Source organism: Lepidothrix coronata, unplaced genomic scaffold (assembly GCF_001604755.1).
Source record: "Lepidothrix coronata isolate B3197 unplaced genomic scaffold, Lepidothrix_coronata-1.0 Scaffold46, whole genome shotgun sequence".
NCBI lineage: Eukaryota > Metazoa > Chordata > Aves > Passeriformes > Pipridae > Lepidothrix > Lepidothrix coronata.
The window spans coordinates 4582345-4607215 of record NW_016690226.1 but is presented as its reverse complement, the minus strand read 5'-3'; the positions used below and the strand labels follow the sequence as shown (position 1 = coordinate 4607215).

The 24871-nt window shown below is 44.8% G+C and overlaps 1 protein-coding gene across 2 annotated transcripts; it reads right to left on the bottom strand.

The window, feature by feature from the left end:
* Positions 1-209: 209 nt before the first annotated feature.
* On the bottom strand, positions 210-24757 carry NCAPD2 (non-SMC condensin I complex subunit D2). 2 transcript variants are annotated; one of them, XM_017814622.1, is made up of 31 exons: positions 24614-24757; positions 24444-24519; positions 24278-24336; positions 23639-23820; positions 22910-23049; positions 22463-22590; positions 22255-22378; positions 22026-22173; positions 20891-21088; positions 20242-20376; positions 19593-19677; positions 18822-18999; positions 18450-18571; positions 17290-17499; positions 15271-15445; positions 13701-13785; positions 13420-13553; positions 12318-12450; positions 10706-10787; positions 10449-10610; positions 9993-10207; positions 8229-8340; positions 7803-7926; positions 7443-7598; positions 7050-7227; positions 5941-6035; positions 3410-3490; positions 1157-1343; positions 809-935; positions 515-676; positions 210-342 (listed from the first exon to the last, which is right to left on the bottom strand). In XM_017814622.1, exons 1-31 carry the CDS (start codon positions 24744-24746, stop codon positions 260-262), a joined length of 4209 nt encoding a protein of 1402 aa, XP_017670111.1. In that variant the 5' UTR covers positions 24747-24757; the 3' UTR covers positions 210-259. The 2 variants fall into 2 exon arrangements, with proteins under 2 accessions (XP_017670111.1, XP_017670112.1); XM_017814623.1 differs by having other exon boundaries at positions 18822-18996.
* Positions 24758-24871: the final 114 nt, after the last annotated feature.

Below are 24871 nucleotides of genomic sequence, written 5' to 3'. Positions count from 1 at the left end.
TTTTTTTTTTTTTTTTAATAAAAGCAGCTTACTCTTATCTGCAAAGCCAGGGCAAAATTGGTCAAAGTGGCAGCTATGTTCAGCACTGCCTTTCTTTGTGGAGATACCAAAAGGCAGGATTGGAATTGCTTTAGCCTGGTGTTAACTTCCATTTTGTCCTCATTTAAAGCAGTCATATTATGGGGTAGTTCAGACGAGAAGATGACTGCTGCAAAGGATGAGTTTTATTTTTAGTTGAAGACAGTGGCAGATGGTTCCCTCAGCGCAGCCGGCGGGCTGAAGATCTGGTGATGGGAGTTGTTTTGGTGGGGGTTTCTTCCTCTCTTAATTCTGCCGATAGCTCTAAAGAGAGTAAAATGTGTCAATAACCAGCACTCCACTGCCTTGAACAGAGAAATCTCCAGGCAACCTCCACAGTGCTCTGAAGCCCACTACCAAAGGAACATCCCTGTTGGGCCAAATCTCTAGTTCTTCTCCCCTTTCACCTTTCAAGGGCACATGCAGGATGCCTTACCATCCTCAGAGCTGTTCTCCTCGTCACTGGAGAAGGTGATCACAGCTTTTTTGCGTGGATGGCGCTTTTGGGCACGCTTCTGGTTTCGGAGGGTGCAAGGCTGGGGTGTGACAAAATCTTCATCATCCCTGTTGACTGGGCTCAGGGGCTGGCGGCACGAACCTGTCAAAAAAAAGGGGAAAAAAAGAGAAAGGTAGCAGCCATTATCTCTGGAAGGGTAAGGAAAAACCCCTAGGTGTCTCTGCTGGACTGCAGGATTACAGGGAAGGCTGCAGCCTCACAAAAAGAACATACTTCTTATTGTTTTCTGCTTGGCTGGCACTGACACTGGAATTTGACTGCCTTCCTGGCACGTCTCTGTTGAATCCAGCCCTCGGTTATGGGAGGCAGACAGCTTCTGCTCCAGCTCTTCAGCTAGAGCCTGATGGAGATGTAAAACAGTGCAGGGGGGGAAAAAAGAGAAGGTGAAGGGAGATAAATATTACATCCATACCAGAATTGCCATCAAGTTAAATAAATAAATTGGTAAATTGTTAGGGATGAGTAGTAGTCTGTTTAAAATGGAAAGCTGCAGGGTTTTCCAATCAATATATGTAAAAAGCAATTCCTTTTCTGGCCTGGACACTTGTCCGATATCCTTACTTTAGCCTCAGGTTTGACACCTGCTCTGCGGAATCGAGCCAGCACAGTTTGGAAACAACTGTAGACAGCTGGATCTTGGAGCTTATCTGCAAAGCAGTCAAAGTTGTCCTGCAGCTTGTGAAGGCCCCGTTCCGAGACTGGAAGCAGAGTAAGGCAGTGGGACAGATCCCGGTACTGACGCTCCGTTCTGAGAAAGACAAAGATTGCCATTAGCTCTTACAAAAAGGGGGGTGTGAGGGTGAGCACATCTCACCTAGAGCTACAGCATTTCCTGCAGGTGCTTCTGCCTTGCAGAACATGAGATTGAGGTTGTTCTGTTACAGGTCAGTGACAAGGTGCTGTGCCATACCACACACAACCACCACTGTATGCCAAAGACGCTGATTTAGTGTCTGTCAGAAAAACATGAAGGCTCCACTGCTGAAGAACACAGTCACTTGTCTAGAAAGTATCAGTAGTTATTGCTGACTAGGAAGAAAAGATGACTCAGTGAGGTCAGGACTCCTCTTGAAGGGCCTTATTTCAAATCAATAGTAAAACAACCCTGGCTGCTCATTTTTGCATGTTTGAGATGATCTCAAGCAGAAGCTGTATTTGATGTTCTCTCTCCCTCTCTTTGCTGGCCAGAAAAGGACATAAAGAAGGTCATATTCATTAAGTTATGAAGTCAACAAATAACAACTGCTGTATCAAAGGACTACATTCAAATTCCAGCAAAAGTTATAGGGAAAAAAAACAAAGGGAAAGAAAAATAAATGCACAAACTATTAATGTAGCTCACCGTGATGGAATGGGAGGGGAAAAAACTGAGGCCAAAGCCCCTATTATTAATATATACTAAGCAGAGGGCCTGAAGTCTGTCTGCATCTGCTCTGTAAGAATGCTCTGCTAAAACCTAAACAGATGGAGAATAAAGCTGCAGCATCCAGGTATTTACATCTTTAAAGTCTATATGATACTTGGCAAGTTGCTACATTTGGAACTCCAGAAATGCTGAAGAGGGTGATAGTAGGGGCAAAATCTTCTCTGATAAGCTCCTGTTTTAACCTGGAGAGAGAGCCTTGCTTTGGCATTACCACTAGCGTTCATCAGGCTGATCATCTTTGTGGTACAGAAATATCAGGACATTTTACTGAAGGCTAGACACAACTCACACAAAGATGGTTATTTACAATGTTGTGTGAAGAGCTCACCAGTGTTCCTGGGAGGCAACCTGGGAGAGAGGGACCACTCTCCACTCCAACTCAGGAAACAAAATCCAAATCTTTTGGGAAATATGCAACTCCCTGAGGCAGCTGAGCAGGTCACATGCCCAGGCACTGTGTACAAATGGCCAAGATAAGCAGACACAGCTTAAACCTCAAGGGCAAAGCCACAACAATGGGGAAGAAAAACCACAGGAATGGAGGAGGGCAGGGTGCACCAAAGCCAGTGGAAGTTAAAATGAAGATATCATTGGAAGTACATGACAGGGAGGCAGATAAATTTGTTATCTTTCTTCTTGGGGAAAAAAAAAAAAAAGGAAAGTGTACACCTGGGTTACAGCTTGGGGAACAGGCAAAAAGAAGCAAAAAACTCTAAAACCTACAAAGCAAAATGATATCCCAGATTCATGGGGTAGGCCCTGCACTATATACTCTGTAATCAGCACAAGGAGCAATGCATACATGTCTTCCAGACAGAGCAGAGCAAAAACCTAAGTGAAGCCCTTGAATAACATAATTAAAAAAACCCACCCAAAACAGAGTCCCAGGCATAGAGTTAGTACTGAGCAGCCCATGCACATAGACCAAGGACAGGCCTTTATCAACTGTCATAGCTGAGATGACTGCTGGGGAGATCCCAACTTCTTAGTTGAACACACTGATTTCCTAGCTGAGCTACAAGGGAATAGCCAGAGGAGAAGGACCACAAAGATACGTAAAACCCGCACGTGGGATGTCCCCTTGCTCAGCTGTAATGCAGATCTAAACTGTCACAAAACTTTTTTCCTTAAGAAAGGAGGGAAGAGGGGCCAATCACTGCCTTAATTTATACACATTTATTCATGTATTTTTAGGAGGAAGGTAGTTAAAAAAAAACCTGGGACCTAATCCAGGTTATGTCAGCATTTGTCACTTTGCTACATGAAGATTATGATGGGAATCTGTAACAACTATCACTATACAACAATATAACTATACAAGCTTGTTTCCTCTAACAATTCCTAAGAAACAAAAGTGCTTGTCAGGAAAATTAAGATTACAACCCAACCTGGCAGTCCGGAATCGCTGACAAAGTTTCTCCACCAAGCTCTCTGTCTGTTTGTCTTTTGTAATATATGAGAAGAGATGTCTGCAAGGGAAAACAAAAATGGCAAAGTTGAGAGCCCAGAGAGGAAACCTCATTTCAGGTAGGAGGGGTGCTGAAAAGGCAGCAGTGCTGACTTCCTTCTGTCCAGTTTTAAGAGCAGGCAACACTTTCAGATGATCTCCTCACTTCACAAGTTGCACTGACAGACTAGTGTGTTTGAGAAGCAGACCTTGAGAGTAGCAGTGTGGCATGCAGTATTTTTCCCCCCTTCAAAGCCATTCTTGTGACTTTTTCATTATTAATTTGCTGAAAGCGTGTTGTATTTTGGATCAATGCAAAAGTGAGCATTACTTGCACTAAAATGGGAACAAAGCCTAACAGAAGTTAAATGCTAACGTAATCCCATTTTTTCTTAGTTTCTTGAGGAACAGAGAGATCTGGAATTTCACACAATTAAGTACTTGTGCATTTTGCACTATGTCCTCATAGAAATCACTGAATAACTTCTATTTATTAAGAAGGTCCTGCTGTCCTCCATTTTTCTTGTACCAACATTTCTGTTAACTTAAGCTCAGTCAGGTTGCCACTGGCCTTGATATAATTGCTCTAAAGCACCTCTGTGTTCAGTCTTTGTTATGTCTTCAGCATTCACACCAAGCTATTTTTCCAAGATACAGAACACAGACAGCATTCTCAAGAGTCCTCCCTTTGCAGTTGTTCCAGCATCAATTCATCATTAACTTAAGTGACCAGAACTGTGGTAGCACTCCAGGCAAGGTCTGACCAGCACTACCAATGCTTCCCTATACCAGAAAAAAACTTGACTGCTAAAGCAGGAACTGGAATGTATCTCTAACTTGAGCCATAGCTTTACAGAAGACGTTAAACAACATTTAAACATTCAACTTCATGCTTATTATGCTAGTTTTCATCTCAGTTATTACCACTGTAACTCTCTCACTCTTCAAGTTAGTCCTTTAATTCTGACGGTTCCCCCACTCCCCGTATCTTTTTTACATGTCCCTATTCTCTGGTTTGGCAAGTATCCCTGGAGTATAAGGCACTGCTTCATTCCTAGCTTGTGCTTTTGTCCACCATGGTTTCCAAGTTAAACCAGATCCTCTTCACTTTGGAAGGATTTCATATAGTGCTACATGGGGAAATAGTTCAGTTTCAACTACTATTCCCTTTTTTCCCCATTTAAAGGATATCATGTGGTGTTATAACTGATGATCAGGTCTTCTTCAAAATCATTTAGGCTAATTTGATACCTGTCTACTTTGTTAAATCAATACTGCCTTTTCTCTCATTTGCCAGATACATTCTCTCCCTGTATGTTGCTGGAAGTCAGAGAAGTCCATCTATAGTTTTCTTAACCCCACTAATCACACTTCAATGTGAGTGCTACACTTATTATTCTCTAAGTCTGTGGTAACACCTCCAGTTTGAAATTTATTAAAAATGGTACTGAAAATTCCAAAATTACTTGGGATTTTTCTGCATGCTGCCTCTTGTCTCTCTATGATGCTTTGCTTCGACTTCAGACATTAACTTCCACTTCTACAAGTGCTGTCAGGAGCCACATGCTGTATTTCCCAGTATTTCACATTACCGTCCTTAATAAAAGCTGAAGCAAAATATCCATCTACTTTTGCTGCCATAAATTATTTTCAGTCTCAATTTCAGCCTCAGTAATAGGCTTTTCTGTGTCTTGCAGTTCCTACCTGTCCAAAATCCCATCCCTCTTCCTAAATCCACTGGATTCTCACAGATAGAAAGGCTAGCTGAAAAATCACAGGAGATTTTATTCTTCTTCTCTTCAGCAATAGCAATACTTTTGTCCAATACTCCCCTCTGTAATCCATAGGGATTCAAGCAACTCAGAAAACCCGCCACATGGTTAAGTTTCAGACATGAGTGGTAAATATGCGTACTTTACTAATAAAGACATTATTTGTGTTATCTATGAGCAACCAATAACCTCAGATTGAAATATTCCAATGTCTCTATACTGTACAGTAAGGCTTTCTTAAAAAAAACACAACAAAACACAAAGCACCAAAAAAACCACCCCAGACCCAAACCTGTAGTTATAGTTACTATAACTACAGCTTTACTAAAACTGCTTACAAAAATCCATTAGGCCACCAACATGACAAATGCAGTAGTCTTCCAAACCTGTTGTGTTCTCCCAGTGTTGCATATCCATATTCCCATGCATAAAATCAACTATTTTCCTTTTCTAGAGGGAAAGTAATTTTGAGTTAGTGGTAACTCTTTGTAGAGTCTCCTCTCACCCCCAACTATGTGGCTTTAAAATCAATTCCCCTCAGCATGAATCCATTTCAAATACAGACTGAAAAAGTCAGATCAAGGAGAACAACTGAAATAGCACTTTGCATATGTCACTGTAGTTTTTCTTCCCTGGATCTGGCACCCTCTTTGCATAAACATAGTCCTGGTCCTAAGAGATTTATTTAGCTGCAGAATACCTCATAATAGTGTGGAAGGATTCCTCCTCTATGCCGCAGTCAGGATTGGAGAGATGACTGATTATGTCTGGAAGCAGGTTATAGATGGCATTACCCTGTGCAGAACACAAGTTTCTATATGAGATACAGAATTATAAAAGATAACTTGAGTCAAGCCAATTAAGCTGCTCATTTAAAATTACTTCCTTTTTCCCCATCCCAAATCTACTGTCAGAAAACACCAGCTTTTTGAAACGAGCTGTACACAGCCAGCCAAACCTTTCCGGAATACTTGACTGAAGCTAAGGGGGGAAAAAAACCAGCCAACCAACAAGCTGTAACTGCAACCCAGCTCTGCTCTTTGGCAGACTTGGATGCAGTTTCTTTGCTTTCCAACCTTGTCAGAACCCAATGAAAAAAGCTTCCTGATAAAAGAAACAGCATTTCAGCTCAAGGAACTGCTTCCCATCTTGCCTGAAAAGGTCCAGTCCATATTCACTTTCCCACTGCTTCTACATAGTTTTGTCATACACACTGAAGAGATAGCAAGTCAGCACAGTCAGGTGGCTGGCTCTGCTTTAATGGAGCAAACGAAGACAGAAAAGCCCCAGTGTCACTGCAGTCTCTCAGGCAGTAAATGTCAAACTCTGAAGGGCCCATGTGAGGCTACACTTTGAATGAACAGGGGGTAACCTGTACTGTTCTTACCTGCTTGGGCTAAAACTGCTTCACTTTAAGTATCTCAATGTGACACAGCCAAGAACAACTTAGAAAGGTTTCAGAGAAGGTGCCTGAGCCATAAGGTCAGGGAACTCTGCTGTAAGGCCTAAAGGTAAGCTGCAGAAAACTGTTCCAAACCCTGTTGTATGCATACACAAGAAAGCAAAGGGACAAGACACTGTTTTGGAGCCTGCTTTCCAGTGTGAATGGATGAGATCAAATTTTTAGCAACATCAGGCAAAACTTGTATTGCAAAGTTTCTTTTAGCTACTCTTATTTGGGCAACACAGAGGGACAGACAGCTGCTCTACACCACTAACACACCTCTCCAGGACCCGTGTCATTCATTGATCCAGCCTCCAACAGCCCTTCCCTGCTCTTGTGAAATAAGGTCCCTGATCATCACTTGCCTTGTTGGAGAGTTCGCCAAAAAAGTTCTGAGCCACTTCCACGACTGCCTCGTCTGGGTCTATCAGCAGAGCTGCCATTTCGCTCACTTGGCCCTTCACCTTCACCATGTCTTTGAGGATGAGGTGAGTCATCACGAGTCCAGCTGTCTGCCTCACACTTGGGCAGGGGTCCTGCAACCTGACAGAAACAAAGAATTACTGCAGGAAGCAGCGGAGTGAGCATCTCTAAGTTACTGATACTCCTGACAGCCTATTCCATAGCCAGGCCTGTTGTCTTCCTGCACTATCTTCAGATTTGGTTTCCTGGGTCATTCTCGCCTTCTGGAGGTCCAGTGTAACCCTTCCACACAGTTTTCATCACCTGTCCTCTCCCAACGATGAGTGTAGCATTACCTGGCATAGAGATGTGATGTCCATGGCTCCACCAGGTTGGGGAAGTGGATGGCCAGATCTCCTGCTGCAATAATGAGGTTGGATCTCACACCAGGCAGGGTGGACTTCTCCATCATCGTGAACAGCAGACGCAAGTGAGAGTCACAGAACTCAGAGCTGACAAGACAGGGTACAGGAAAGAAGGGATAGATACCAAAATTCCATCTCTCACAGAGCAGAGAAGAAAAAACAGTTTAAGAAAAAAGTAATTTATGAACACTCTTCTGTGTTTGTTCTTTCTTTGGAAAAGGAGGTACAACATTTGCTTATGCTTAATACTAGGAAAGCTGGGAAAAGAACTCTGGCGTGGCTCAGTGGTACCTGATCATGCAGAGTTTGCCAAGAGTTAGGGCTGCAGCAGCTGACAGTGCTGAATCGCTGTAGAGTCCAGGGTTGTTGCAGATCTTGAGCACCAGTGGAACAAAGGCAGAGAACAGGTGCTTCCCTAGAGAGTGGGGTTAAAGACAGTGAGTATAAGAGCACTGTTTGTGTATCCTGCTTTATAAACAATTACTCAATTTATCCCAGAACTGCTGCAAACTATAGTAACTGGTTGACTCACTTTCACCACAAACAACCACCTCCAGAGAGGCAGAGCAAAAAAACAGCCTACATGGAAACTGACACCAGGCCAAAATGACTGTTCCCTTCTGAAGAAAACAGCCTTCCTCCTTCAGGATACCCACCATACCTGTTCTTTCACACAGGCAGACAGAGCCAGTGCTCCTTGGTGGCAGCCACACTTACCATCTAAAAGTTCTGTCTCACAAATACTGTGGATGAACTCAGCCTCAGTGTCATCAGCCGTGGCTGTCACAAGGCCCAGCTCCTCCTCCATAGTGGTCTCGTTTCCTGTGGCCTGTGCAGAAAGGAAGACTGTAAAAAAGATGTCAGGCAACAATAACCTCTTCCTTCACAAAGTTCTCTTCTCTAAAGTGTGAGGTATATGCATATTACCAGCCGCACAACTAGAATGGAGAACAACAGACTGATGGAGATTTTATAACCCGCTTTTCCCCCAAGAACTCGATGAAGTTGTGAAGGGTAGTCCAGGATTTGCCAGCCCACGTGCCACAGAACACTAACCACAGAATTACATAGTGAGGTTGAAAGGGACCACAGTAGGTCATCTGGTCCAACCTCCCTGCTCAAGCAGGATCATCCTAGAGCACATCGCACAGGATTGCAGCCAGATGGTTCTGGAATATCTCCAGTGAGGGAGACTCCACAACCTCTCTGGGCAAACTACCAATGCTCAGTCACCCGCACAGTAAAGTTCTTCCGCATGTTTAGACGGAACTTCCTGTGTATCAGTTTCTGCCCATTGCCTCTCTTCCTAGTGGTTGGCACCACCAAGAAGAGTCTGGCTTCATCCTCTTGACACCCTCGCCTCAGACACTTATACACATGGATAAGGACCCCTCTCAGTCTTGAGGCTGAAGAGGCCCAGTTCCCTCAGCCTTTCCTTGTAAGAGATGCTCCAGGTCCTTAATCATCTTTGTTGCCCACTGCTGGACCTGCTCCAGGAGCTCCATGTCTTTCTTTTACTGAAGAGTCCAGAATGTAAAGAAAGCTTAAGCTACCAATGCTACTAAGATGAGACAGACTTAGGACACATCTGGCATCAATGTGGGAGTCCTGTACAACTTGAGGGACATTCAAATCCTAAATGCAAGAAGTTCAAAGCAGCCTTTAAATTGCTGGTCTCATGAGCAAGATTATGGGAAACCTTATAATAGCAAGGCAAAAGTAACATAAGGGAAGAAAAGAGACATGGGTGTTGCAGTGGGGACCAAATCTGTATCCAACTGCTGCTTCTTGGAAAATCTCATAGTAACCTCCTCCTGTGTGGAAAATGGTAGTGACACGGATAAGCAGGTGGATGAGGAAATGAACTACAGAGTTCTCTGGGCATAGCAGGAAGCATCTAATAGAGACTGGATACCTAGGGACATACAACATTTTTCTCTATTCTTACCCAAGAAAGTCAGCCTCATTACACTCTGGAAAATGTTCCAAGGTAGACCTAACCAAACAGGGCATTTCTATCACATAGATCCCGTTAAGAAGGCTCCTGTTAAGCCTTCATCATTACTCCTAAGAGAGGACTAGACTCTCAAATTTCTGGATCAGAGTTCCAGAACCCAGGGAACAAATGGGTGTTCTTCACCACCAGCAGCAATTGCAAAAGACTGCACTGGTAAAAAAAGAGGTGATGAGTGAAAAGGAAATGTTTACCTAAAACAGGAAGATAAGTATGGCCAGGACTTCACCCTTCATTCCCTCCCCTCTGCCTCTCCAAAACCCAAGACCAATGTGAGAGTTTTACTGAATAGGGTCACTCAAGGACTTCAGCTCTCCCTGTCAATCCTGACCAATATCTGTTTGTTTCTACTCCCAAGGCACACATTACTTTGGACCTTGTGCAAACTTAGTAGTGCATTCTCCAGAAGTCAGCTGTAGCTGGGACACTACAAGAGCTGCTCATAGGAAAAAACCCTTGGTTCTCACCTGGGATCTCCGCTTCTTTTTGCTGCTGTCAGAATGCTTCTTGGTCTTCTCCTCTGTGAGGATGCGGCGTCTGCGTATCTCTGCACTCACTGACACTTCCAAATGTGCTACCTGCTGCATTGCCACTTGTCCCACGAGGGACACCAGGTGCATCAACATGAACGTGGGGAGACTGGCAGCACCACCAGAGTCTCTGCTGGGAGAATTCCCTGGATCTGAAGGAGAAAAATTACTACAGTTCAGTGTTTATCTAGACCTCTTTCCCATTAGTTACTGCCAAGTCTCACTGTATAGTCCATCTCCACGCTCCACAGACTCCTTCACAGCACTTGCACCCTTCCGTGCCAGCACCTCCACTAGCCCCTCAGCTCTATTCTCCTGCAGTTACTCTAGGCCACACAATTTTAGCACTGGAAACTATAGTTACAGATATCCTTCATCAGCTTTTTTTCTCACCAGAGTTCTGCTCATCAGCCTCCTGCAGCTTCTCCAGAGCTTGCTGACTGCACACTTGCAGGATGTGAGCACATATCTCCTCTGGCCCTTCTGCCAGCTGGTAGATGAGCATCACTGCTGCATCCATGAAGGGGATCCAGTGAGTACTTGGCTGGGCAAAGCCTGAAGAGAAGAGGGAGCAATGTACCACATATACCAGTGACAACACAGGCAGCCCAACCTTATCTCCTCTAAACCTACTGCTAACTTGAGCTCACCTTTACTCACAGTCTCACTCAGGCAACCAAAGAGCATGTGATTCTGTGGCAGTCGAAAAGGTGCACTGTTCTTCTTTGCTGGCTGCAGAGAGAACAGATGAGTTACTCACGTAAGAACAGCGTGTGAGATTCCCCTCATGCCCTTCCCAGTACTTAATCTTGCTGTGTGCACAATGCTAATCAGACCCATGGTAGGCCCGTGACAGGGACACCCAGCACTGCTCTGCAACTAAACATACAGCAGGGACATTACTGTCACTTTTGAAGGCATGGTGACAGCAGTGGGTGGATTTAAAGCTTGGCCAAATGATGATCCCAGGCCAACCCAGATAGTTTCACTATTTCACCTTAAATCAAAATAACTCTTCAAATCTCAAAAGGATTCTTTTAAAATCTGATATTATTGACTCTTTCTCCACAACAAATGAAGAAGGAAACCTTTAGAGCATCTTCAGAGTCATCAACAGTAAGCCAACTAGAAAACCCTTGCCTAGGGGTACTCCAGAACCACAAGGTTTTGTTTAAAACCAAAATACCATCAGAAGAAATAACAGAGGATAAGTCTGGATCCAAGACCATCTCACATTAGGCTGTTGCATATACTGTATCACTCCCATCACATTTTAGGTTGGGCATAAGATAACCTTGAGAACTACTAAACCAACTGTGACAGTAGCCAAGCTGTCCCAGCACATCTGTATCCGCCTGATGAAGATATACATGACCAAAACAGAGGGTTTACCAGCTTTCAGTAGCTGGAAACAAAAATTCTCAATTCACCACAGTCTGTCCTCTGTACTGAATTTCTGGTCGGGGGGGGGGGGGGGGGGGAGAGAGGAAGAGCTACTACAGTCGGTCAAGTATTTTTAGTTCTGTCCCTTCTCACATACTTCAGTCAACTTAAAATTGAATTACATCCAATTACAGAACATTTAAGAATGTTGTGATACACATTAATTCATGAAGTTCCTGCGGCAACATCCCCAGCAGAAGGGGCAAACACAGAATGACAGTGGTGTGTGAAGGAGGGCTGCTTTTATGATAGAACTCCTGAACCAAAATGCCCCAAACGCTTGAGTCAAAAAAAACAGAGAGGTTTTTTTCCCAAGTGCATTAAAAAAAAATTATAAATTGTTTCCCAGGCAAAGAAGCCATCAACCATCATGTTGTTCTAAGTACAATATGGACAGGTTTGAAAACCTTTCATGTTTTATATTCCGCTGTACAGCTGACAACTCCTGAATATCAATTAATAGGGAGGGCAAAAGAATCACACCACCAGAAAACATTAGCAGAGGAAAGGGCTTCATGGTTGAGAAAACACAAATCAGTTTAGAATTGGGAGTCTGAAGAAGAGAATTGAAAGGAAAACATATTTTCTTGTGCACTGAACTCTTTACTAATTGAATTCAGCCTGTTGCCTAATGAAAATTCTTTTATTACATGTTCACTGATGTGTGCTAAGCTTTCCAGACAGTGCTGCTGAATGGTCTCAACCTGCTTAATTTCAAAATCTGTAAAAATTTAATTACTTCTCTCTCCTCTCAATACAAACCATTTTCCCCCCTTTCTTTGTTTCTGGATGACCTCAAGAACAAACCAAGAGTCTCACCTTAGGGTCACCACCAAGTTTGGAGATAACATTGCATACTTCTTGAGCCAGGCGATAGTCTTCACACGCCTTCTCAGACAACCCTACTGTTATCAAGATGTCCAGGTTGCTACCTATGATCTCTGGCTTCCCTCTGTGGAATGGAAGGGATGGGGGTATTATACGAGGTGCTGCTGAAAGTTTACAGAAGTATGGATAACCAAGATAAATACTCCTTTGTGCCTTCTGGAAAAAAATAAAACCCATCCAATGGATCAAGATATAGCTATAGGAAGAGCAAATAATATTCCTCAAAAGCCAGTGTAATCCATACTCTGCTAAGAGATGTAGTTCTCCAAAGTGATCAACACTGGGCAGAGCATCTTTATAAAGGAAGAAGATTTTTGACTCTTCTTCCTTATCAGAAAAGAGCAAAACTTATAAGGGTAAGACAAAGAAAAATGTTGCAAACTAGAAAAGAGCCCAAGAGCTCAGGATTGGTGACACGTGCCATTTCCTCCCCTACTGTGGAAAACAAAATAAAACAATAACATCATCCAACCCCCCCCCAAAACCCCACACCCACCCATTCCCCTTTCTGCTTGTGAAAGATCATCATTATGCAGGCCTATTTTTGACTGATGAAGAACTGAGGTAGGGACAGTGAGAAGCAGTCAGCAGGTAAGTTGAATGCCAAAGGGTTACTGGGCTGGGAAACTGAGGAAATGAAAACCTTATAGTGCAGATACATTCTTTTTGCTCCCAGAAAGCGAAACAAATTCATTTCCCTTCATGCTAAAAGCTCCAGAGATCTCTACTCAGCAGCTTCTCACTGTTCTTATTCAAACACAGACAAAGCTGCAGAGCTGTGACACAGTAAACTCTGAGAAGGGATGGACATTCAGAACACAAGGAAAATAATGTCATGCTCATTCAGAGGCTGTGCTGGTGAGACCCAGCACAACTATGTTTAGTTCCAGGCTTCATTACCCCATGATAGGGTTACTATTTTTGAAGTTACAAAACAAAAAAGTCAGCTGATGCAGCACCCACAGTTCTTCAATAAAAATCGACTGCCTGTACATCCTCCCACTCACAGGATTCAACCTGACCCCAGGCTCACCGTGCCATCATCCCCAGCAGCATCACAGCAGCACGTTGTTCTAGTGACGAGCACTGAGATTTTTCTGTGAACTGCTCCCAAAGCAGCTGGATCACAGCAGGCTTTATTTCATCTTTCTGCACAAACTCTGAGATCTGGAAAAGAAATGCAATTAAAAAACTAGGGAGGCAGAGGAGGATGGACTTCAAACCAAAGACAGTAACTGCAGTGACTACCATTTTAACATAAAAGACATCTAGAATCACAAAGAAAATCCAAACCCAGGCAAGGCAGATACTCACTATTTCTTCTAAGCACTGTATCGTTCCTAGCGATGCATCCACCACGATGAGAGAGAGAGAATGCACCAGGCTCTGGGCCTTGGCCCTTTGAAAGGGGAAAAATAATAAAAGAAATTAAAGGTAAAGAAAAAGCTACTGTTACAATTACTATTCTATTAGAGAGCTGAGGACATCTATTAGGTAACAGAGTTAATCCCTGGGAACAGGAAAACTTTCCCCACCACAGGCTTGAGTATTCCTAGCCACCCAGCTCAAGTGCCAATGAGCATGACATGGGCTCAAAAGTCTATTGCCTTGTGCACTGATGCTCCTCCTGGTGCTCAAAGACCCAGCCAGAGGCACTCAGCAGCCACTTCCCAGTTTACTCTCAACCACAAGTCAAAGTACGATTCCCTAGACCATAAGACACTGAAAATTTCTCTATGAACAATTAAGGCCAGAGCTCAAACTGCAGGGGAGTCGTCTCCAGGCAATACTGTCAAGAAGAAATAAGAAGCAGTGGGTGCTTTATATTGCCCCGAGGTACAAATGAGGGTGAGGTATGGTGCATCTCACCAGAGATCACACTTAACAATTATTGTATGTGTATCCAAGAGATTTACAAGTGGGCAAGTGCTAAAAAAATGGGCAAGTGCCAGAGCAAAGAGACACGGTTCTTCTCCAGTACAAAAGAAACAAGCCTGCAAGTGGTACCCAGCTCCCACCCCCAAATCCTCAAAAAGAATAAACAACAAAGAGCGTTTAACATCCTCTCATCTAACACACATAGAAATTTGTTATAAAAAGATTTAAGATCATTTTGACTGAAATACAAATAGAATTCTGTGTGAAAGCACCCAAATGATAATAACAACTAACCTTCAATAGTGTGAAGAATAAAGAAATGGTGTATTATTGAAAAACCAAAGACACAACAAGGACAGCAAGACCCCCAGCAAACCCTGAGGAATGTGTTGTGTACATCAGAAGCAGACTGCCTACACTCAGATAAGGCCACAGGATGCATGACTTGTCAGCAAAAAAACTTGAGCTCTGGTAACAAATATAGCTCCAACTTCAGACAATACTGTATACCATTCCTCTTATTATCCCAAGAGGATGAGTAAACTACAGTTATAAGAAGCTCAAAATGGGGAAACAGACACTGGCCAACAACTTTGCCCACAGAGGGTGAAGTATACAAGATTCTTGGACACAGGATGACTCTGTAACAGCAGTTGACTCCCAAAGGGTTGAAACAGCCATTCAAAAAAACTAGTTAATTGTTGCCAATCAAGAACCCTTCTGGCAAGAGAAACACGCACAGTTGACACCACTTGGAGTTTTGCTGCATGAATTTCCCATACATGAACGCTACGACAATCCAAGAGCAGAAGCTCAGCAGTATGTCCTGCACGAAGGCTGGGATACCCAGATATATAACCTTATGTTTCAGCTCAGCATGAAGCATGGCAGCTTTTAGTTCTCTTCCTGTCCACACCCCATTCCTAACAGCAGAAAGGGGGGGGTGGAAAGATGAAATAAAAAATGAAACAAACCCATAACATCTTCTGCTTACGAAGGCCCATACCTCTCGGAATCCTCGCTGGGGCTCAGATAGAGTTGCCTGTAGGCGTTCAGCACGGCCTCCTTAATGCCAGGCTCCTTTGACCATACAAGAGGGAGCATCCTGCGGACTCCAAGCAGTGCCTGGGGCACACCAAACTGTGAGACCGTCACAAAGAACTCAATGGCTTCCTGCACCACTGCAGAGGGAACAGTTGCATTAGTGCAGTTCTTTCCCAATTCCCATTAGAGAGGCCATTCAAACAAATTCACAGGGGTGCTGCTCTCACAGCAAACTCTACAAGCATCTAAAGATCACTGCTAATGTCTGCAGAGGGCTCAAGTCAGAATGGGATCACTAGTACACAGACATAGGAAAAAAAAAATCTCATGGTCACAGCAGACAACACCTGAATATAAGTCCCAGGGCAATACTATAACCAGCTATCAATAGCTATCAATAGGTATAACCAAGCTATTGATGTACAAATGGGCTCTGGAATAATGCATTTGGTTCCAGCTTGACTACTCCTGAAATATACTGCCCAGTCTCCTGCTCATAAGACAAGAAAAAACATTAAGTAAGCCAGCGTTCCCAAGAGAGCCAAGGTCGCTGTGCAGAGAAGCTGTACAACAAACAGTTCATAGTCTGACCTCTGGTTAAGTAGGAGCTTTTACCAGTATAAGCCCTAATTTCCAAATCTGAATTAAGTACATCTATGAGAAAAGCTGGTATGCTTTCCCTGCCTCCAGTCATACCAGAAGGTATAAATTTGCAACAGAAAAAAAAATAAATCTTCAAATATTAAATCTTTAATTACAAAAAGCTAAATCTGAGCACACACATCCCTTAGTACCAGCCCCTCATCCAGCAGTGTACTCTCTCCAAATGGAGACAACATCTCAAAACATCTCCACTGTCCAGACACTGAATTTGCCTTCCTGACACTGCATCACAGGACAACAGGGAGATGGAAAGTTAGTAAAGCCTGCACAGCCAGAAAAAAACCCCAACCAAAACCCAGGTGTTTAAAGTGTCAGATAGGGGCACTCTCTTGACCTTAAACTTCAAATGACCTGTAAAGACATTGAACTCAGGAGTTCATTTTTGTGTGTGCAAATAGCTAGATATCAAACCTTGCTGGAGAAGCCCACATGCTTATCACAAGTAACATGTGAGTTCTTAACACAGTTGAAGCCTCAGAAGTGTTTCCATGAAGCCAGGGCGCTGTTGCACCAGACCCATCTTATCCCAGATCTGTGCAAGTGGACATGCTGGAGAGGATGGGAGAGAGAACTGTGCCCCTCTGTACCTCTGCTCCCTTGGAAATGCCAATTCATGATAAACACTTCAAAAACAGTCTAAATGGTTACAGTAGTTCTAATTTTAAATATGAACAGCTGAATTAACTCAAAGGCTGACTCATCACCACCTTTCACTACAGCACTGAAGAGAACCAGGCCATAGCTCATGTTTAGCCATAAAATAAAGTTTGAGGAAAGGTGAGGTGGATGAGATCAGCTGCTTAGTTCCCCTCTTGTGGCCAGTATAGCACCTGAAGCTCTATCAGGGCACTGAGCATGTAACAAAGCCCAGCTTCACTGGCCATGCTTACTCTGGGAGAAACTCAGCCAGGACGATGAACATACATCCTTCCCCACAGGAGGCAGAATAGCTTCCACAAGTGAAGGCATTTTGGTCACCTGACTGGTGACCAATAAAATGGTTCAAAACCATTTTATTTCAAATGTTTTCAAAAACATTTTTTAAAATATTTTAAAAACACTTCCAACTTTGATATTTAAAAAACGGATTCCTAAAGAGCCCATTCATGCCCTATTCAGCCCCTTCCTGACACTCATTTAGATAGTGAGTGCTTTTCCAATATCCTGGAAGTGCCTGTGACACCTACTCAGCAAAGAGCAGCTCCTCCAATCTTTTCCCCTTCTCCTGGAGCTCCATCATTACAACATCTCTCCAGCAAGGAGAGAGACCTGGAAATGCTGAATGAGAAAAAAAACGCCCCATAGTTATTTCACGTACCTGAGACAGAGTTTTCATACATCAGCTTGCTGATCAGGTTCAGAGCTTCTGTGATTTTCACTGAGAAGTTGTAAGCATCTTGCAGGTATTGCACCAACGTCTCCTGTTTGACCAGCTCTGTTTGAGACTGCTCTTCCTGTACAACTTCTTTGGTCTTATGACTACTGTTGTCATTTGGAGGATCCTCGCTGTTCTCTCCTGGGCATGAACCTGCACAGCACACTTGTTTGTGAATAATATTGAAGACACAAGAGAAATAGGCACAGTTCAGGACATTTTAACCCTTCTCTCCCCACCACATAGTGACACCTTCCACGAGCCACGATACAGAAGTCCAAATTCTGCCATCAGATCTGACTACAAAATCTCAGCATGCTCTAGGGCAAGTTCCAGTACTACAATGAGATGCTCCACAGACATGCCAGCTTAATACAAGGATGTAGAAAGGCCCAGTCCAATTGGTGTAAACTCCATTCAAATCCTGAAGGGGTTAATCTGAACTTGACAGCTCCCCAAAGATAGGTGAGGCACTATAAGGAAAACAGGGCAGAGTAGAGAGAAGGCAAACACTACTACTCCCTAGCAAAGTTTGTGCGAGTATGGAAAGTTGACAAAGTTAAGATTTGTAGACAGTAGACTTCTGATAGAAATGTGGTCAAGGGGATTGGCTAAGTAACCTTATGCTGAAACAAATACCAAACAAAGCACATGAAGTCTTGCAAATACACCCAGAGGCTCAAGCCCCAGATAAACAAGACTTTGCTTGAACCAGATACTTGGTCAAGGCTAAGGGTAAGTGTTATGTGCCACCACCTGTTCAGGAAGCAGAACTCCTAAATAATTCACACAGGACAGAAAGGTGTGAGTGGGTAACATATCTTCACTCCCCTCAGCAGATATTACATGAGGTAAAGCATCAGAAATGCACTTCTACTGGGAACATGGAACTATTCTGACCAGAAATGAAGTAAGACCAACGTGATCCAGCCAAAACTAGATGAGTAAATGATCCACAGACAGTGCAACTCTATAAGCTGTCAAATACACATAGAATGAGCCCCAAAGGTCAGAAGGAGCGACAAGGCATTCCAGAGGGTTTTGGTCTAGTTCTGGCATCATCTTGGACTTAAGAAACAGATAAAATGATCTGAAATAGTTACCTGTGTAAAGTTGCTTCAGAACATCCAGGATTGTTGCCTCCTCATTTTCCTCCATGACGCTACTGAAGGGTTCCTTCCCCTGGAAGCGACACAGGGCCTTCTGTGTAAGGCGGGCTGCACTCCTGGACAATGACATTGCCCAAGAGAATATTAGCAACCCACCAGGGCAGAACACAAGGGAAACCATCCAACTTTGCCGTGAACACCAGGGAAAGCAGCTCCTACCAGCATCTTGTGCTAGGTGGCCATGTCAATCTCTTCCTACAGAGTAATGTTACTGGAAATCATCCCTCCACCCTGGAGCTCAAACCTTTCTTGAACAGAGAACATCCCTGGTGGAATAAACACTCTTACACCGCAGAGCCTTCTTACTTGTAATTCAGCTTCCTCAGCAGCCTAGTGATTTGCTCCACTGCACTCTCCACTGTTTCCTCAACTTCCAGCATCTCCTCTTCCCTTTCCTGCAGTGGCTGAAAGAGCTGCTGTGTGGCAGCCCTAACTTCTGGCAGCATCGCTTCCCACTCTTCCTCTGGGGTGATCACTGGAGCTACTTATAAAACAGAAGGAATGAAGAACTCAAAGACTCGGGTGACACCTTAAACAGGGAGAAAAACTCACCTGGAACTTAGGAATTCTACTTCCCCCACTCCCTCCTTCAGCAGGCATTATTTCCATTGCTTACCCCACCCAGACTACAGTAAGAGTAAGACAAGAACTCTGGCATAACAAAGAAACCACTGAAGGTTAAAAAAAAAAAAAAAAGCCATCATTTGTTTAGCCTTAGACTTGCTGCTGCCTACAAATCACGTTTAAATTAATATCAGACCAAAATTACAGCTCAAGCAGTCCTTTGGTGGTTGAAAATGGAAACTTGGGAAGGTGTTCATAGGTATTTTCAGTTCTCACCCTGAAAACAGGACATTTAGTTACATGGACTGTTGATCTAGATCAACATCACTATGATCCCTTTATAACACCACTATACAAAAACCTGTTCTGAGTTTAATCCCAGTTATCTGATCTCACAATCTCACACAGCTAAGATCAGAGACAAAAGCCATCCCATCTGGGAGCAAATTTAAAATGAGGAAAAGTAAATTCTGGACTGCCCTGGAAAGGGAAAAGATGAAGAAAGGAAATTACCTGCTGTGGATCTGACACGGTCCCTCATTTCTTGCAGTTTCTGCACTTCTTTCTTCAGTGGCTTGTCCAAGTCAGCACAGCTTAGCTGAAGATGCCATGAAGAGAAGAAGAAATATGTTACTTATCCTTTTTTTTACTGAAATGCCAGACTTCTCCTTTTTCTTCCACTCCCTGCTTTAGTTGTCAATCCCCACAGATAACCCTGTTTTGGGAAACTGGAATAGCAGACGTTGGCCCCGATCCTAGAACAGGAACTGCTGCAAATTGCAAGTCTAAGGCTCAGAAACTCAGAAGGAGGTGTGGCTAAACAGAGAGCTGCAGCTCCATGCAGACTATTCTAAAAAATAATTCTGATCCTAAGGAAAAAAACCCCACAGTGGATTCAAATAAAACTGCTGCAGGTTTTCACCTCGATCAAATACATCCCTCCTGGCCTTCAGTAAAGCTACCAGTTACACCAAGAGAGAGCAGAGCCTGAGACTACAAGATCTGAACCTGGGAAAACAAGACAGCTCCCATCTGCATAGTCAAAAAGCTACGCTGTCCCTCCCGCAAGACACAGAAAGGCTGCTCCCCAGGCTATAGCACACTGCAGATATTTGGCCTGCAAACAGACATACAGCATATCCATCACACTAATCAGAATTACCTTGCAGGAGAAGGGGTTGTTGGACAAAAACGCGGCCAGGAGCTGGATTGCATTTTTAACTACTATGACAGATTTGTCATTGAGACGTCCAACAGCCAGTGATACCACAGACTGGAAATGAGTCAAAGGCAGGGCCTAGCACACAATGAGAGCACAAAGTTATCAGAGGCTTAGAGACTTGGGAAAAGTTATTTTACTGAAGATGTATTCATGTATTAAATGGCACAGATTATAGATTTACAGAAAAGTCTAGGTCTGAAAGGATCTCTGGTATCTTCTGATCCAGCTTCCACTGAAAGCAAGGACTTAGGTTATACAGGGTCCTGTTGAGTCTAGTCTTAGCATATCTAGCAAGGGTGATGTTCTACCATACTAGTGTCCAAAAAGAGGCTGCATGCTGTGCTCTTTCTTCTAGTTTGTCCCAGTAATGAAGAGCACCATTTAATTTCTGCCCCCAGTTCCCTCACCCCTAGATGTTTGGTCTCGTGTCAAAAAGGAACTGCAAACACCAGAGTACACGGGGACAATACCTTTCTCTGTTAAAACTTTAGTCTCTGCAAACAAAAGGCAGGGTGGCAGAAATTCCTTCAGAAAACACGACAGGGGAAGGGATGACTGAGGCAACACCTTTTCCCCAGCACAGACTTACCTTGCACTGAACGATTCGAGTGAAAAGCTGCAGCACGCGGCTGCGCACGAAGCTATGGATGTCACACACGTGGGCCTGCAGCATACTCAGGAACTTGTCCCGAGTGCCACGGGCAGCTTCCTCCAGCTGGTCACCATTCAGCACCTGCATCAGTGCTTCTGCCATAGCTGCCAGAATGGCATTTCGCATCATGTAACTCTGCAAAGAGTAGAGCTGTTGAACCAGGAACAGCCAAAAGACATGACTTGATATGGCAAGGGATGGCCCAGAGTTTGGGTCTTCCAAGTCCCAGGTTCCAGCCTTAAGTGAGTTTTTTTATTATGGACATTATATTAAACTTGAACATAGCTGTGCCTGCAAGACAGAGTAACCTCTCCTATGCAGACAGGCCAAGGGAGTTGGTGTTGTTCAGACTGGAAAAGAGAAGGTTCCAGGGAGACCTTATAGCACCTTCAGGTTCCTAAAGGGATTACAAGAAAGGTGGAGAGGGACTTTTTGCAAGGGCAAGTAGTGATAGGACAAGAGGGAATGGCTCCAAACTGAAAGAGAGTAGGTTTAGATTGGATATTGGGAAGCAGTTCTTTACTGTGAGGGTGGTGAAATACTGGAACAGGTTGCCCGGAGAAGCTGTGGATGCCCAGTCCCCAGAAGCATTCGAGGTCAGGTTGGATGGAGCTTTGAGCAACCTGGTCTAGTGGAAGATGTCCCTGCCCATGGCAGGAGAGTTGGAACTAGATGACTTTTACGGTCCCTTTCAACACAAACCAATCTATGATTCTAATCCAACCCTGCCATCCAGCTAGGTCCACAGAGGCGAAGAACTGACATAAGAAACACTTAAGAGAAGGTAACACAGTGACAAACTTGTTAAGTACTGAAGACCAAGAGACAACAGCTGGGAGCTCAGACCAGTAAGCAGTCTCCCTTTCTCTGACATCCAACTGTGACTACCAGGCAGTAGATGTCATGGTTTCTGTTTCCTTTGCAGCATTTAGGTAAGGGAAGAACCTATTACGAAGGGCAGGTTTTGGCTACTTGATCTCTGTGAAAGAGATTCTGTTTTCAGACAGAAAAACTGGATAGCAGCACCTCCACCACTTGACTTCTCTGGACAGGTAACAATGCAGAAACATACCTCCCCATCCAAGTGGTGCAGGAGAACGCTCATGTTGGATAGCACCAGAGCTGGAATCTCTCTGGCCAGTTCAGTTACAAAGGTAGAATAACCCTTGACTCCAGAAGCCTCACGAGCCAAATCCTGTGGACATTTCTGTCCAATTTCCCTGCAAAGAAAGATGAAAAAAGGATTGGGGTGCCTTAAGTTGCTAGGGGTAGAAGGACAAGTGTCAAGGTATTTCTCTCACCTTAGCAATTCACCCACCAGGCTTTTCAGACCATACTCTTTAGCCCAGAGGCTCACGGCCTGTGCAAACACAGGGGCTACATGTTCAAAGTGCTGCAGCATCTGCGTGATCTTCAGAGTGGCACCTTTCACATGAGACAAGGAAGAAAGAGGTCAGGGAAAGTGACTGGGAATAGCTTCAGGAAGAAGGCAGAAGAGCAGGAACTCACTGAACATTTGACCACAGTGAACCAAAGCTCCAGCAAGCAGATGTGTCACAGCCTCCCGTGTGGCACGATACTTCTGAAGACCGATACTTGGATTCTCCAGGATACGGCAGCAGCTTCCCATCATTAAGCTAAAGCCACAGAAGACAGACAGCAAACCTATCACAACTAGAACCAATATCATTTTACCATACCACACTAGGCAAACATTTCTATCAAACCAAAGAGATTCTCCAATATCCTCTAAAAATTAGCAAGCAACATCTGAATTTTTGAGAAGACAAAGTGGCTCCTATGCACATTAATTTTGCCTCAAGCTGGTTTCCTTAGTTTCCCAATGATCTGCACCCTCCAGATGACTGTAATGCCACCTCATTGGTCGATTTAACATTTAACCCTCCCTTCCAGAGAACCAGTTAGTCATCCCTCTACATCTGCTTCATCCCATACCTGACAAACTCTTCTTCCACCGATAAACCACCCCAAAGCTGACGGAGATCCAGCTGCAGCACCTGCGTAAGCAGCTGTAAGACTGGCTCCCTCTCCTCTTCCCAGAAGGATCCAGAAGTCTTGGCATGGTTCTTCTTGTTCTAGAAAGGAGATTAGACAATGTGATAACACCAGCAGCTTGATAACAGAAAAAAAATAAATCGCCAACCTTCTTCCCTCGAAAATAAATGTCTGTTAATTCTACAGCATTAAGAGACGCACAGTGACATGCACGAGATCACAGAATCACACTGGACTTTCCCAAATTCTTCTCTCTCAGCTCAAGCTGCCCCACTGTCCAGCGCAGCTCACGACTGGCACCCACGGGCACCCGGACTGAGGCCAGCACTGGTGTCTCCCGTGGTCTAACGACATACCTGCATCCGCTGCCTTCCTCTCTTCCCACAGAAACAAACTCATGAGAAAATACTGGCACACTAAGTACCAGCCAGACAATGAAGAGCAAAACAAAAAGGCCTGAGCATCCGAGTCCCTGCTGATGTTTAGACATGACTGTCCATTTGTTTTCCACATGCAGTTTCACAGAAACACCAGCCCTCCACCTTATGCACTGCTTTTGCTGGCATCAGGCTTAAATAAACCCAGCTATAACATCTCATAGATGTTCATCAAGCTTAAAAATTTTTCTGACTTTTATCATCTTGTTTTTCTCCCATTCCCCTCACCTACCTTCCCACCAGGATCCGCCTCTGACAAATTGTTCTTGAGTGTTTCCATTTCAAAGGCATCCGCCAGGGAAGTCAGCAAGTAGCAGTTCATCTTAAGAGCATTGAGGTGAGCGGCACGGTCTGCATGGCTCAGCCCAGTGTCACTCAGGATGCCAGGAAGTTCATTGGAATGATGGGACACCACTGAAGAGAGGCAGAAAGTCATGAGCACTCCTTGCCGGGCCCCTCAGCCATTCTCTCTTTTGGGGGATTAGAGCAGTCATCAGATTACCAAAGATGTGTGCTCACATCTCACCAGCTGTAACACGGGCTGCCCCTTGCAACCCAAACCTCGGACATGCTGTCTTATCCTATCCCCGCAGCCCTTTTTCAGCTCAGAGAAACACTCACTCTGAGCTGATGCATCCTGAAAATGTATTTTCCAGGGATGTGGGCTGAAGGATTTTCTGTTGGTCTGCCCTTACAGCGAACATGCACAGCTCAGCATCATCCACCAAGATTACAGACCCGTATGATAGGAGTGGGTTGAGGGTGCAGCCCAGCTGGCTGAGTCACATTAGCCTTTATATCATCATTGAGCTGCCAGGGGAGAGCAACCTCTCCCTTAGTCCTCCTTCGGCCAGAAACAGCGGATACCCACCGTTCACCATCAGCTCCAGGGCGTCCTCCTTGACAGCGGTGCCCATGGTTCGGAAGTGGCTGTGGGGCAAGCACAGTGCGTGAGGGCAGCGGGCAAACAGCGCCTGGCGAAGGGGTGAGCGCCCGCCTCTCCGCCTCCCTCTCCGCCCGCTGCTCCCCGTACTCACTGGAGCACGCTGTACACCGAGTCGAAGTGCTGCAGCACGGCCAGCGCGCCCCGCGCACGGAAGGCGGCCCGGAAGGCTGCGGGAAAACACAGGGAAGGGCGGGGGAGACACGGTCGTGAGCCGCGGCAGGACCGGGCCAGGCCGGGAGGGGGGGTGCGGGGACAACTTACCTGCGAGGGCGGGCGGCAGTTCGCGGATGGGCAGCACCTCCTGCACCACGTAGTCCCCGCGGCCATCGTCTCGCAGCAGGTCGGCGGGAGAGAGGGGCAGCTGGAACTGCGGAACCGCCACCGCGTCCGCCATGGCCGCCACAGCTCAAAACAGCGCGCGCGGGCCGCGATCGCCCCGCCCCCTCCACGGGCCTATCACCGCCCGGCGGCCTCGCCGCGCGCCAGCGTCGCGCCCAATCGCCGGCCCCCCTGCGCTCG